This window comes from Nothobranchius furzeri, unplaced genomic scaffold (assembly GCF_043380555.1).
Source record: "Nothobranchius furzeri strain GRZ-AD unplaced genomic scaffold, NfurGRZ-RIMD1 Scf054, whole genome shotgun sequence".
Taxonomy (NCBI): domain Eukaryota; kingdom Metazoa; phylum Chordata; class Actinopteri; order Cyprinodontiformes; family Nothobranchiidae; genus Nothobranchius; species Nothobranchius furzeri.
Genome location: NW_027223071.1, coordinates 283,250 through 294,382, shown reverse-complemented (window position 1 = coordinate 294,382; position 11,133 = coordinate 283,250). Strand labels below are relative to the sequence as shown.

The 11,133-nt window shown below is 44.6% G+C and overlaps 1 protein-coding gene and 2 long non-coding RNA genes across 6 annotated transcripts; 1 reads left to right on the top strand and 2 right to left on the bottom strand.

Moving 5' to 3' along the window:
* The first annotated feature begins 41 nt into the window (after window positions 1-41).
* On the top strand, window positions 42-10,355 carry LOC107394850 (collagen alpha-2(XI) chain-like). 4 transcript variants are annotated; one of them, XM_070547842.1, is made up of 30 exons: window positions 42-339; window positions 442-495; window positions 567-620; window positions 704-901; window positions 1,011-1,064; window positions 1,980-2,087; window positions 2,193-2,300; window positions 3,208-3,261; window positions 3,351-3,404; window positions 3,485-3,592; window positions 3,700-3,753; window positions 3,822-3,875; window positions 3,981-4,034; window positions 4,120-4,173; window positions 4,249-4,356; window positions 4,436-4,489; window positions 4,567-4,620; window positions 4,696-4,749; window positions 4,843-4,896; window positions 5,773-5,880; window positions 5,960-6,013; window positions 6,104-6,265; window positions 6,334-6,387; window positions 6,459-6,494; window positions 6,577-6,630; window positions 6,696-6,981; window positions 9,409-9,515; window positions 9,595-9,663; window positions 9,734-9,970; window positions 10,052-10,355. In XM_070547842.1, exons 1-30 carry the CDS (start codon window positions 268-270, stop codon window positions 10,196-10,198), a joined length of 2,718 nt encoding a protein of 905 aa, XP_070403943.1. In that variant the 5' UTR covers window positions 42-267; the 3' UTR covers window positions 10,199-10,355. The 4 variants fall into 4 exon arrangements, with proteins under 4 accessions (XP_070403943.1, XP_070403942.1, XP_070403941.1 ...); XM_070547841.1 differs by having other exon boundaries at window positions 3,822-4,034; XM_070547843.1 differs by having other exon boundaries at window positions 125-191; window positions 286-339; window positions 3,700-3,875; window positions 3,981-4,173.
* LOC129164612 (uncharacterized) lies at window positions 2,142-4,323 on the bottom strand. The gene is made up of 3 exons (XR_008564150.2): window positions 4,182-4,323; window positions 3,459-3,586; window positions 2,142-2,280 (listed from the first exon to the last, which is right to left on the bottom strand). It is a non-coding gene; the product is annotated as an uncharacterized lncRNA (long non-coding RNA).
* On the bottom strand, window positions 5,767-6,219 carry LOC139064857 (uncharacterized). The gene is made up of 2 exons (XR_011517855.1): window positions 6,082-6,219; window positions 5,767-6,008 (listed from the first exon to the last, which is right to left on the bottom strand). It is a non-coding gene; the product is annotated as an uncharacterized lncRNA (long non-coding RNA).
* Window positions 10,356-11,133: the final 778 nt, after the last annotated feature.

The window sequence follows — 11,133 nt, the reverse complement described above, 5'->3', positions numbered from 1 at the left end:
ATCGAAACACCCAGGCTTAGCAACGTTCTCCAAATGTACGCTTTTCCCTTTTATCAAATCTTCATATGAATAATTTCTTATTTATACAATAATCTAAAAGTATTTTTGTGTGTCAGACAGACCTAAAATATTATATTTCCTCATAGGGAACGTCTGGAAGTGACGGCCCTCCTGGTCCTCCTGGAGAGAGGGTGAGTTCTTATTTGCTGCTACAGGAAATCATGAAACGTTTTAATTAGGTTATAATTTATGTTCTAATTTTATACGATGTCATGGTCTGATCAGGGATTACCCGGACCTCAAGGAGCCAACGGCTTCCCCGGACCAAAGGGACCTCCAGTAAGTCTGGTTTCTGCTTTTTGCTGCTGAAGACTTTTAGGTTATTGTTTTGAAATGGGAGCTGAAGTTTTTGGGGAATTAAGGTAAACTAATACTTCACAGGGACCACCAGGAAAGGACGGACTGCCTGGACATCCTGGACAGAGAGGAGAAGTCGTAAGTTTGTAGATAAACTTAGTTTAAGGTGTTCTGCTGCATCTTTAGGTTCACCAAGTCTTCTTCTACAGGGGTTCCAAGGTAAAGTGGGTCCACCTGGGCCTCCTGGAGTTGTAGGACCTCAGGTGGGTTAATCCATCCGGTTCCATCATTTCACAGCTTTTGCAACAACTCAGTCATATTTAGTCTTTTCCCTCCATCCTCCTAGGGTCCATCAGGTGAAACGGGCCCCATGGGTGAGCGTGGGCACCCTGGACCTCCAGGTCCTCCAGGAGAGCAGGGACTTTCTGGTCCGTCAGGAAAAGAGGGCACCAAGGGAGACCCCGGACCTCCAGGAGGCCCTGGTAAAGATGGGCCTCCTGGTCTGAGAGGATTCCCTGGAGAGAGAGGACTTCCTGGAACCCCTGTGAGTGAAACGAGTTCAGACCATCAGAGTTTGATGCTTTATGTTTCTCTAGAGGGTTTAGTGGAGCTCAGGTGAAACCGTGATGAGATCTTTTGATGTTTCCTTCCAGGGTGGTGGAGGACTGAAGGGAAGCGAAGGACCTGCTGGACCTCCTGGACCTGCTGTATGTTTTGAACAATCTTATGAAACTTAGGCTTCGTTAGGGACTTTTTTGTCCATTTGGGCAGTTTTTTGTTTTTCGTTTTGACACCATTTCACCACCGTTTGTGCATACGGTAAAAAATGTTGTCGCAAAACCGCTCTCTGGACAAATTTGGAATTTTTAAAATAGACCAAGGGAACACTATGAAAGAAACACTTGAGACTTTAGAGGACAAAAACAGCTGCTTGTAATAGTGGCTATAAAAAGAATTACTTTTTTTTCACACATCTGTTGAACAACTTCAGCCCTGCTCAAACATTAAAAAAAATTCAGTCATTTTGAGGCTTTTAACCCTTGAAATGCCAGTTTAAATACTCAGTCATTGATGTAATTTATGAAGAAGAAAAAAACACTAAAACTGAGTTATTTTCTAAAAGACATTTTTTTTGCCTGGGGGTGTTTAGTTCCAATCAGTCTTGATTATGTTATGAAATATCTAAAATTTTGAATTTTTTGCATTTATAGTTTTTACATAGCAACAGATTTAAAATTCACTATACACTCGAGCCATTAGAGGCAAAAACGTCCCAATGACTTCAATGCAAACCACAGTTTTTGATCCTGCATCATCTGCAGCAAGTAATCATGCTTTCTGTGATGTTATGGTTTCATTTTGGACAAAAGTAGTCAAATTTATGATTTTTACTGTTCACCACCAAATTCTGTCATTTCTCCATACGTTGCCCAGGCGAGAAAGCTAAAAACCCTTACAAGCGGACGTTTTTGCCCTCTAATGACTCTTTTGTATGAAAGTTAAAGTGAAGCCTGAGGGTTAAGGTCGTTTCTGTCAGTCAGGCTGATGTTGATGTCAGAAGACCCAATCAAAGGTAGAAGTACTCGCTCACTGTTAAGTGTACCAACATGTGTACTTTCTAGGGTTCTCCTGGTGAGAGAGGTTCTGCTGGAACCGCTGGACCTGTGGGACCTCCTGGCAGACCAGGTCCTCAAGGACCACCAGGACAAGCTGGAGAGAAGGGCGTTCCAGTGAGTTATCAGGACGTTTTTATCAGTAACACAAACCTAAAATATATCCTTTAACTCGGCGTGGCGAGCTAAAGACAGAATAACTTCAGACGTTCTCCTTTACAGGGCGAGAAAGGCCCCATTGGCCCAGCAGGGCGGGATGGAGTCCAGGGTCCAGTGGGTCTGCCCGGCCCTGCTGGATCACCCGGAGTACCTGGAGAGGATGGAGATAAGGTGAGTAACTCCACATGACCGTCCCAAGACTTTAGTCACAGTCGACACAAAACCGACTTCTACATTATTTTAGTTATGGGACATTTTAGATCCTAATTATAGATATTCCTTATTAAATCCTTTACAGTGTTCATTATGTCCTCTTTTTAAATATTAAACGAGGTTCCTTTTGCTTCGGACATGAAGGTGTTTCTAGTTACCTTTACATGTTTCGACCGTCGTCTGCGGTCTTCAGAAGTGTCACAGGTGTTTGTGTGACGCGTCTATCAGCTGTTCTTCCGGTGGGCGTGGCCAACCCGGATCTGTCAGATCCGCCGGGTCGGTCACGCCCACCTCCGCTGGCTGGTCTTTGGAGAAGGCAATCCCATGTGCGAGACAGCTGATAGGCCCCCTCGTCTCTGTTCATGTTCCCGTTTCCTTATTTCTGTTGCCTCACAAGGACAACAAAAAAAAAGCAGAGGAGCAAACCCTCAAGTCAGCCATGTCAGATTGTTGCAAACGAAATAATCACATCATGGACTGGGATCAAGGGAAAATTATCAACACCGAGAACAACCGGTTCAAACGTTGGGTCAGGGAGGCAATAGAAATAAGGAAACGGGAGCATGAACAGAGACGAGGGAGCCTATCAGCTGTCTCGCACCTGGGATTCCCTTCTCCAAAGACCAGCCCGCTCCGGGTTGGCCACGCCCACCGGAAGAACAGCTGATAAAGACGCGTCACACAAACATCTGTGAGACTTCTGAAGAAGACCGCAGACAACGGTCGAAACTAGAAACACCTTCATGTCCGAAGCAAAAAGAACCTCCTCTAATATTCCTCATTAAATATTCTAAATGAACGTGCATCTATTATCCTGACCAATAATAGTCGTATGTGCTCAAACTTTGATAAAACGTGTCTTCAGGGTGAAGTTGGAGAACACGGTCAGAAGGGAGCCAAGGGGGGGAAAGGAGAGCATGTGAGTGACTTAGTGAAGCCCTCGTGTGTCGTATTATTATTATTAATAATATTCATGTTTTAAAGCTAAAATGCGTGTTTTCATGTTAGGGTCCTCCTGGTCCACCTGGCCCAAACGGTCCAGTTGGCCAACCCGGTCCTGCTGTGAGTAGAAACAGATCAAAATGCTGATTTGGTGCTTGGATGTGGGCTGCATACCATTTCTTATCTCCTCTGTGGGGCAGGGGGCAGATGGAGAGCTGGGACCAAGGGGGCAGCAGGGACCTTTTGGAGCTAAAGGTGACGAAGGAACTCGAGGATTCCCGGGAGCTCCAGGACCTATCGGACTTCAGGTGAAAGAAGAAAAACCAATAAACAGTTTTCTGTTGGAGTCGCTCGTGTTTAGGTTCCTGAGCTAAGCTGCTAACCAGTTTTTGGTTAAACTTCTTCTGGTCTACAGGGCCTGCCTGGACCATCGGGTGAGAAGGGAGAGACTGGAGACGTTGGGCCATTGGTGAGCTTAAAACAACTGGAGATGTGGCTTCTTTCTTCTACAGCAATACAACTTTTTTATGTCTCCAGGGTCCTCCTGGACCTCCGGGACCCCGCGGACCTGCTGGACCCAACGGAGCCGACGTGAGTGCTTGGAGCTCTTCTAGTTGCTTCTGTAATTTTTACCAAGTCAGGTCTGTTAGTAGGAACTTTGTCTCTCATTACATTTGTTTCATGGTTGCGTTTCAGGGACCTCAAGGTCCTCCTGGTGGTTTGGGTAATCCTGGACCTCTTGGAGAGAAGGTGCAGCATTGGAGGATTTTCCTGCATGACTTTAATGGTCTCTCATAAAATAGCTGCTATAAGACATTCAGTGTTTGCTCCACAGGGAGAGCCTGGTGAGGCGGGAGCACCTGGAGTTGTTGGAGAACCAGGAAAGAAGGTGAGTACCTGAGTGAGCCAAAGTCTTCTGATGCCCCGCTGACCGGTTAGCTAACAGCCGTGTTCTCGTTGTCAGGGTCTTCGTGGAGAACGCGGAGAGAAGGGAGAAGCTGGACAACCTGGAACTGCTGGACCTGCTGGAGGACGAGGACGACCTGGAGATGATGGACCCAAAGGAAACCCAGTAAGACGCAGTGAAGCAGTTCTTCTACCATCCAGACACCCAGACCTGTCACTTATCGTGACTGGTTTTGTAATTTCAGGGCCCAGTTGGTTCCCCTGGAGATCCTGGTGCTCCTGGTGAGGTTGGACCCAGAGTAAGTGTCTTTAGTTTTACAGACCATCTTCTGCACCACCGAACATCTCATCTAATCCTGATCGGCTTTGACTTCAGGGTCAAGATGGCGCCAAAGGAGAGAGAGGAGAGGACGGTGAAGCAGGAGAGTCGGTGAGTAAAACGATGCAACAGGAACATCAAACACGGTTTGTCCCCTAAATCTCATGGATCCATTTCCTGTTACAGGGTTCTCCAGGACCTCCCGGTGAGAACGGACCACCTGGTCCTCCAGGAAAAAGGGTAAAGTTTGATAGCCCAGATGGATGGATCCGCCTATCGCTTTTAAATAAGCATCCGATAGATAAATTATTCCTAAACTATTTTATTCATCAGGGACCTGCTGGGACCAGAGGACCGGAGGGCCGACAAGGAGAGAAGGGAACCAAAGTGAGTCGTTTTTACAGATGATCAACATGCAGATTTAAACACTAGAAAACCCTTAACTCATTCGCTGCCAGCGTTTCTCACCGTTTTTTAAGAGTCACAGGACGTTGCGCGCTAGGATGATGTCAACGCCAAAGCTACCAAAACAAAGCGGAGACCCGCCTCTTACATCAGGAAGAGTCCGCGCGTTTCGAGCGTTATCCTTTCTTTCATAATCCGTTGTTGAATTGTGATCGGCAGAAGCTTTTCCGGTTCGTGCCTCACTTTTTTTACATCAGCGGCCCAAAACGATCTAACGCATGGATGTTCTGCTTCCTGATCACGTGACGTGTGACGTACGCGGATGAAGATCGGCTTTAGAGCTGAGATGTTTGTTCTCACGGAGCGGGGGCTCGTCCGACGCCCACACAGTAAAAACATGCAGTGAATGAGTTAAAGAGGACAAGTCTCCTGATCCCGTTAAGTAAATCATTTCCATCCATAAAAATAGTAATTTTACATTTACAAAAGTAAAGCTGGGAATTATGAGCTTTGTTTAAACAGCTTCATTGTTCTAAGCTTCAGTCAAATTAATAAATTACATTAATTTTGTGATTTTATTACTCAAACTAACGTCAAAATAAAATTATACATTTCAGCACATTTAGATTCAGATCAGCCTCCAAAGCAGTGATGGCTATTCCTGCTCCTGGAGGTCTGCTAACCAGCGTGTTTCAGGTGTTTCCCTGCTGACTAAAATCAGATGTTGGAGCAGAGAAACAACTAAAACATGCTGGGTAGTGGAGGACCTGGATTACAACATAAAACACACTTTAAGCCTACAGAGTTTCTCATGCAGAAGTGGAAAATTAACACGCTGATGGTTCTCGTCACCTTTAGGGGGATCCAGGTGCCGTCGGGCCCCCAGGGAAGACCGGCCCTGTTGGTCCTCAGGGTCAGCCGGGAAAACCGGGAACAGAAGGTCTCAGAGGACTTCCAGGATCAGTGGTGGGTTTTCCTGGGAGTCAGAATCAGCAGCGTTTGTATTTAGTTAGAATCCAGCAGCTGATCCTGTTTGATGTTTCAGGGAGAGCAAGGATCTCCAGGATCTGCTGGACAGACGGGCCCACCTGGACCTATCGTAAGTCAATGACATCATCACTATTCACTAAAGCTGGTTGGTTAAATGTGAGTTTACCTTTTCCTCACCTCCTCCTCTGATGTGCTGCAGGGACCTCCCGGTCTACCTGGCCTGCGTGGAGATCCTGGTGCAAAGGGTGAGAAGGGTCACCAGGGTCTCATCGGTCTGATCGGACCTTCAGGAGAGCAGGGAGAGAAAGGAGACCGGGGCATGCCTGGGCCTCATGGATCCACCGGACCTAAAGGAGAACCTGTGAGTTAAAGTCATGAGCAGCAGCTCCACGCCGGTTATCATTTATTATAAAACGTGTCTCCCTACAGGGGATGGCTGGAGGTACTGGACCTCTGGGTCCTGCTGGTCCTCCTGGGCTTCCTGTGAGTTTTTTACCATCTTATTCAGATCTTCTTGTCATTGTTGGAAAACTGACGTCTGCTCTGTTTTTCAGGGTCCGCAAGGTGTCAAAGGAGCAAAGGGCTCCAGTGTGAGTTGGTGTTTGCACGGCTTTAGTTGAGGCGTGTTAACAAACTGTTTAAATGGCTGATTCTAAAATCTTTCTGCTTTAGGGAGGAGCAGGTCCAAAGGGAGAGAAGGGTGTGCAAGGACCTCCTGGGCCTCCTGTAAGTTTAATACTTGTTTAAATACTTCATAAAAATCGGAGTTAAATTAGATTCTTCTGTGGCAGGGTCCCCCAGGCGAGGCCATTCAGCCTCTGCCCATTCTGAGGAGTCCCAAGACTAAACGCTCCATCGATGCCAGCCAGCTGCTGCCTGAGTTCGACCCCGACGCGCCAGCCTCCGACACCGCTGGTACAGAGTTCCTGATGGGCAGTGAAGGCATGGAGGAGATCTTCGGATCCCTGAACTCACTAAGGCAGGAGATCGAGACGATGCGTTTCCCTCTGGGGACTCGGGACAGTCCGGCTCGCACCTGCCAGGACCTGCAGCTCAGCCAGCCGGACCTCCAGGATGGTGAGAGGATCACATGCTGCTTATTAGGGTTCCAAGCCCAAAGGGCAGGGAACCCTATTGTTTTTCTACGGATTTTTCATTATTTATTATTATTTATTATTATTTATTATTATTATTATTCTTCTTCTAATGACACCATGTCAAAATCAGTGTGCTAGCTAGCACATGTGGTAATTGATGATATCTTCACCATTTCTCAGGATAAATTGATGAGACTCTAGAATCTTATGAAGTATGAGTGGTAAGCCCTATCTACCCCATTTTGTTTGGATTCACCAATAGGGGGCGCTAAAGAGTCAAAAAGTTTGTTTCAGCTAAACGGCTTGATGGATTTCCACAGAACTTGGCACATATGTTAATCATCGGACCCTTAAGCTATATTTTGAAAATGATTAAAAAGTGGGCGTGGCTTATAGGCTTTAAAATTTTTCGCCCTTTTACTCATGAAAAATACATATTCTATACAGAAAATTACAATTCATATCAGTCATATCGACATCTACAATCGCAGAAAAAACTTTGAATTTTGACCAATAGGTGGCGCTGTTGTACCCCAAAAATGTTTTTGGCATGTTTTTCCCCATTTCTTTCGTAAAAAAACAAATGGTCTCATCCAGTATGTTCATTGAGTCAGTCAAATTTAGAAGAGTATTTAAAAAAATAATTTAAACTTATGCTAATTAGTAGAAATTTGTATAGTAAGTCAAACGTACTTTCGTTAACTCCTCCCGGCCGTCAAACACAATCAAATCCAAACATGGCCTGACAAGAGAGGAGGAGCGGCTGACCAAAAGTTGTGAAGGGATTTTGGATAATTTGCTTCTTTGTTTTTATATGATTTTTTTAAATAATTTTTTTGGAATGAAAAAGTTTTTTTAGCATAACTTCAAAAAATTTAGACTTTTTTCAAAGCTGTTCTTAACCACCATACATAAGGTCAATTCAAGTGTATATCTTGATTTTAAGCTTGATTCGACAACAGGGGGCGCTATAACTAGGAAGAAATTATACTGCTGAACTGGCTAAATGGATCTACACGAAACTTAGTGGTTGTCATCTTTATAGACCCTTTAGACTACAATATCAATATGGTAATGATTTGTCAAAGTGGGCGTGGTTTATGGTCATTTAAAATTTCAAATTTGAAAAATTTCCTAAAAATCATTATTTTCATGTAAGAAGCTACATTTCCCAGATTGTGTTAACTGGATAGCCATGAGCTTAGATAATGAAAACCGCAGCTCCACAAAGAGGTTTGCGCTTTAAATTTACGAAAATACATTTTTAGGCTAGCAATTGTAGCGCAAATTCTGTTTTCCTAATCTTCTTGACATTTGCCACAAAGTTCACTCTTAGGTGGTTTATGAAACAAAAAAAATGTCGTCTTGATTTGAGCTCCCCTTGTGTTTAATTATAGGACATATATTTGTCTACAGCAACTAACGCAAATATTATTTTATTGTAGGTACAGTTTTAGATTTATGACCCCAACAAAAATATAAGAAGAATTCTCACATCACAGAGGCAAGCTGGGAATATTTTGAGATTTTTGTACAAAAGCATAGATTTTTAATGAATTTTTAACTTTTTGCCAGTTTTTCTGTATAGTTGGACAACAACGTAATTAATTTTTGTTAGAAAGTTTTTTTTAGCTATACAGTAAATATAAACCAATTACAACATTCAACATGTACCTATGGTGATCTGAGATTTTTCTCCTAATTTTAGAAAGTAGCACTATTTTTTAATGAATATTTTAATTTTGCCTGTGACCCTTACAGTTATATTTACCGATTTTTCTTCAAAAAAGCTTTGAGTCTACTGATTTAAAAACAACATCATAATATTCCGCATGTTAACTCTGCCTTGTGAGAATATTTTGGTAATTTTATGATGATTTTTGTATTTTTCATGATTTTTTAAAACATTTGGTCAGTAAGTCACAAAATGAAACTCATAGTTTTTGTTGAAAATCTATTAAATCTAAAGTTATTATCAAGTATTTATGTTATTTGTAACATTCTGTTGATGTATAGATTATTGTTTGATAATCTCACTCATTAAATCTTCACGTTCTTTAATAAGGAAACAGTGGAATTCCATTGTAATCACGATTGAGAAGTCAGCCATGCCTCTGAAAGATGTGTATAGGATTTGCAGGTTTAATGACGTATCCTGAGTGTTACTTTCATTGCGCCGGTTGAAGTGAGCTGACGGGACGCCGGCGGGAGAACGTGTTTTTGGGGCGGGACCGCGTGAGGACTGGCGAAGGTGAGGGCGGGGCCGGGTGGGCAACTGGCGCTGGGGGCTTGGAACCCGTTGATAACTGCTTGCAGTTCTAGTTCGGGTTGTTTTCGGTTTCCTTTAGAGTAAAAGCCACCAACACAAACACCACCAGAGCTTCTGTAACTTCTCACCTTTCTGCAGGAGAGTACTGGATTGACCCAAACCAAGGCTGCTCCAGAGACTCCTTCAAGGTCTTCTGTAATTTCACTAAAGGAGAGACGTGCCTGTACCCCAGAGACGTCGACACGGTCAGTCAGACCTAAATCATCATAGAAACATCAAACTAAACTGGTTTAACTGATGCCACGGGAACCTTTCTGACTGCAGGTGAAGATGAGCTCCTGGGACAAAGAGACTCCAGGGTCGTGGTACAGTCAGTTCACCACTGGTAGCAAGGTCAGTAACACTCGGAGAGGTTAAAAATGGCCGCCGCCATGACCTTCACTCGTTTACTTCCTGATCTCAGTTCTCTTACGTGGATTTGAACGGCGAGCCCGTGGGCGTGGTCCAGCTGGGCTTCCTGCACCTCCTGAGCGTCCAGGCCCGTCAGAACCTCACCTACCACTGCCACCGCTCCGTGGCCTGGGCCGACCGAAGCGCCAAGAACAACCACAAGAGGGCGCTGCACTTCAGAGGCGCCAACGAGGAAGAGCTGAGCTACGAGACCAGCCCTTACATCAAAGCATTGGTGGACGGCTGCTCCGTGAGTTCACAGCTGATTCTGAGTGCGTGTTCTGGGCGGGTTACCTGGAAATCTGACGCGTGTCCCCGTCTCTCTCCACAGTACCGGAAAGGCTTCGACAGGACGGTCCTGGAGATCAACACGCCTCAGGTGGAGCACCTCCCTCTGCTGGACATCAAGGTGTCAGACTTTGGGGAGAGCAACCAGCAGTTTGGGTTTGAAGTTGGACCTGTCTGTTTCCAAGGCTGAACACACACACACAGGCCCAGTAATTTGTAAATTAACTTGTAAATGATATAAACACACACACACACTCGCCTACGTGCCTCTGGAGCCCTCCCAGCAAAACATGGACCAAACAGAGGAAACATCGACTGGGAGGAAAATAAACAGGAAGAACGACGTTCCTGGGAATCAAACAAAGTGTTCTTCAACGGGCCTGGACCCAGGCTTACTCCTCCCTGCTGACACCTTCATCCACTTCCTGCTCCACCTCCCCTCCTCTTTAAGAAAAGGTCCACGATCAGACGTTATCCAACTTCTGTAATTCCCACATGCAGCAACAGGACCAACAGTTTCACACCCGAATCTATTCTTCTAAAGCCAGATTTGTCCTAATCTAAGCATCGGTTACGTCACATCCTGTCACTTCTAATAAAGCAAGCAAGGAACGGACCACATACCACCATCAGGCTCTGATCGGAGTCGTCTTTCTGCTCTAAAAGCTTTATTATCTAACAGTGTGCCTCAGAGCTCAAACGGATCATTAGAATATATATATGTGGTGCTTTTTAAAGATTAGTGAGACCAGAGAGACGGTGAAGCGAGACTAAAGCCATCACGTACCTGAGTGGCCTCCAGACACCACTTCAGTATTCCGGTGCTGATCCCGACCCGATGTTTTCTGTTCCTGCAGCAGAGAATAAAAATGCACACGTTACTGAGTGAAACTGTGGAAAGGTGCTAATTCTATAAAATAAAGTCCTCCATTTTAGTCTCTTCTAGGGAAATGTGCATTACATTTGTACAGAAATAGTGATATTCTATTGTATTTATTTAAAACCAACTGGGTGCTTTGAGATTAAAATAAGAACCGAGGATTATTTCTAGCAGACGTGACTTTCAGTTGTATTTATTTGATGCAGCTCGACTGCACAGCTGTGATGCTTCTGTTCACACCTCCA

Excerpts from the sequence above, each read along its gene's own strand:
- LOC107394850 (XM_070547840.1), top strand. The coding sequence starts at position 268 with ATGTCATGGTCTGATCAGGGATTACCCGGACCTCAAGGAGCCAACGGC. Across the intron at positions 3,593-3,699 it reads CAGGACCTATCGGACTTCAG|GGCCTGCCTGGACCATCGGG; the intron begins GTGAAAGAAGAA and ends TCTGGTCTACAG. Across the intron at positions 9,516-9,594 it reads ACCCCAGAGACGTCGACACG|GTGAAGATGAGCTCCTGGGA; the intron begins GTCAGTCAGACC and ends TTCTGACTGCAG.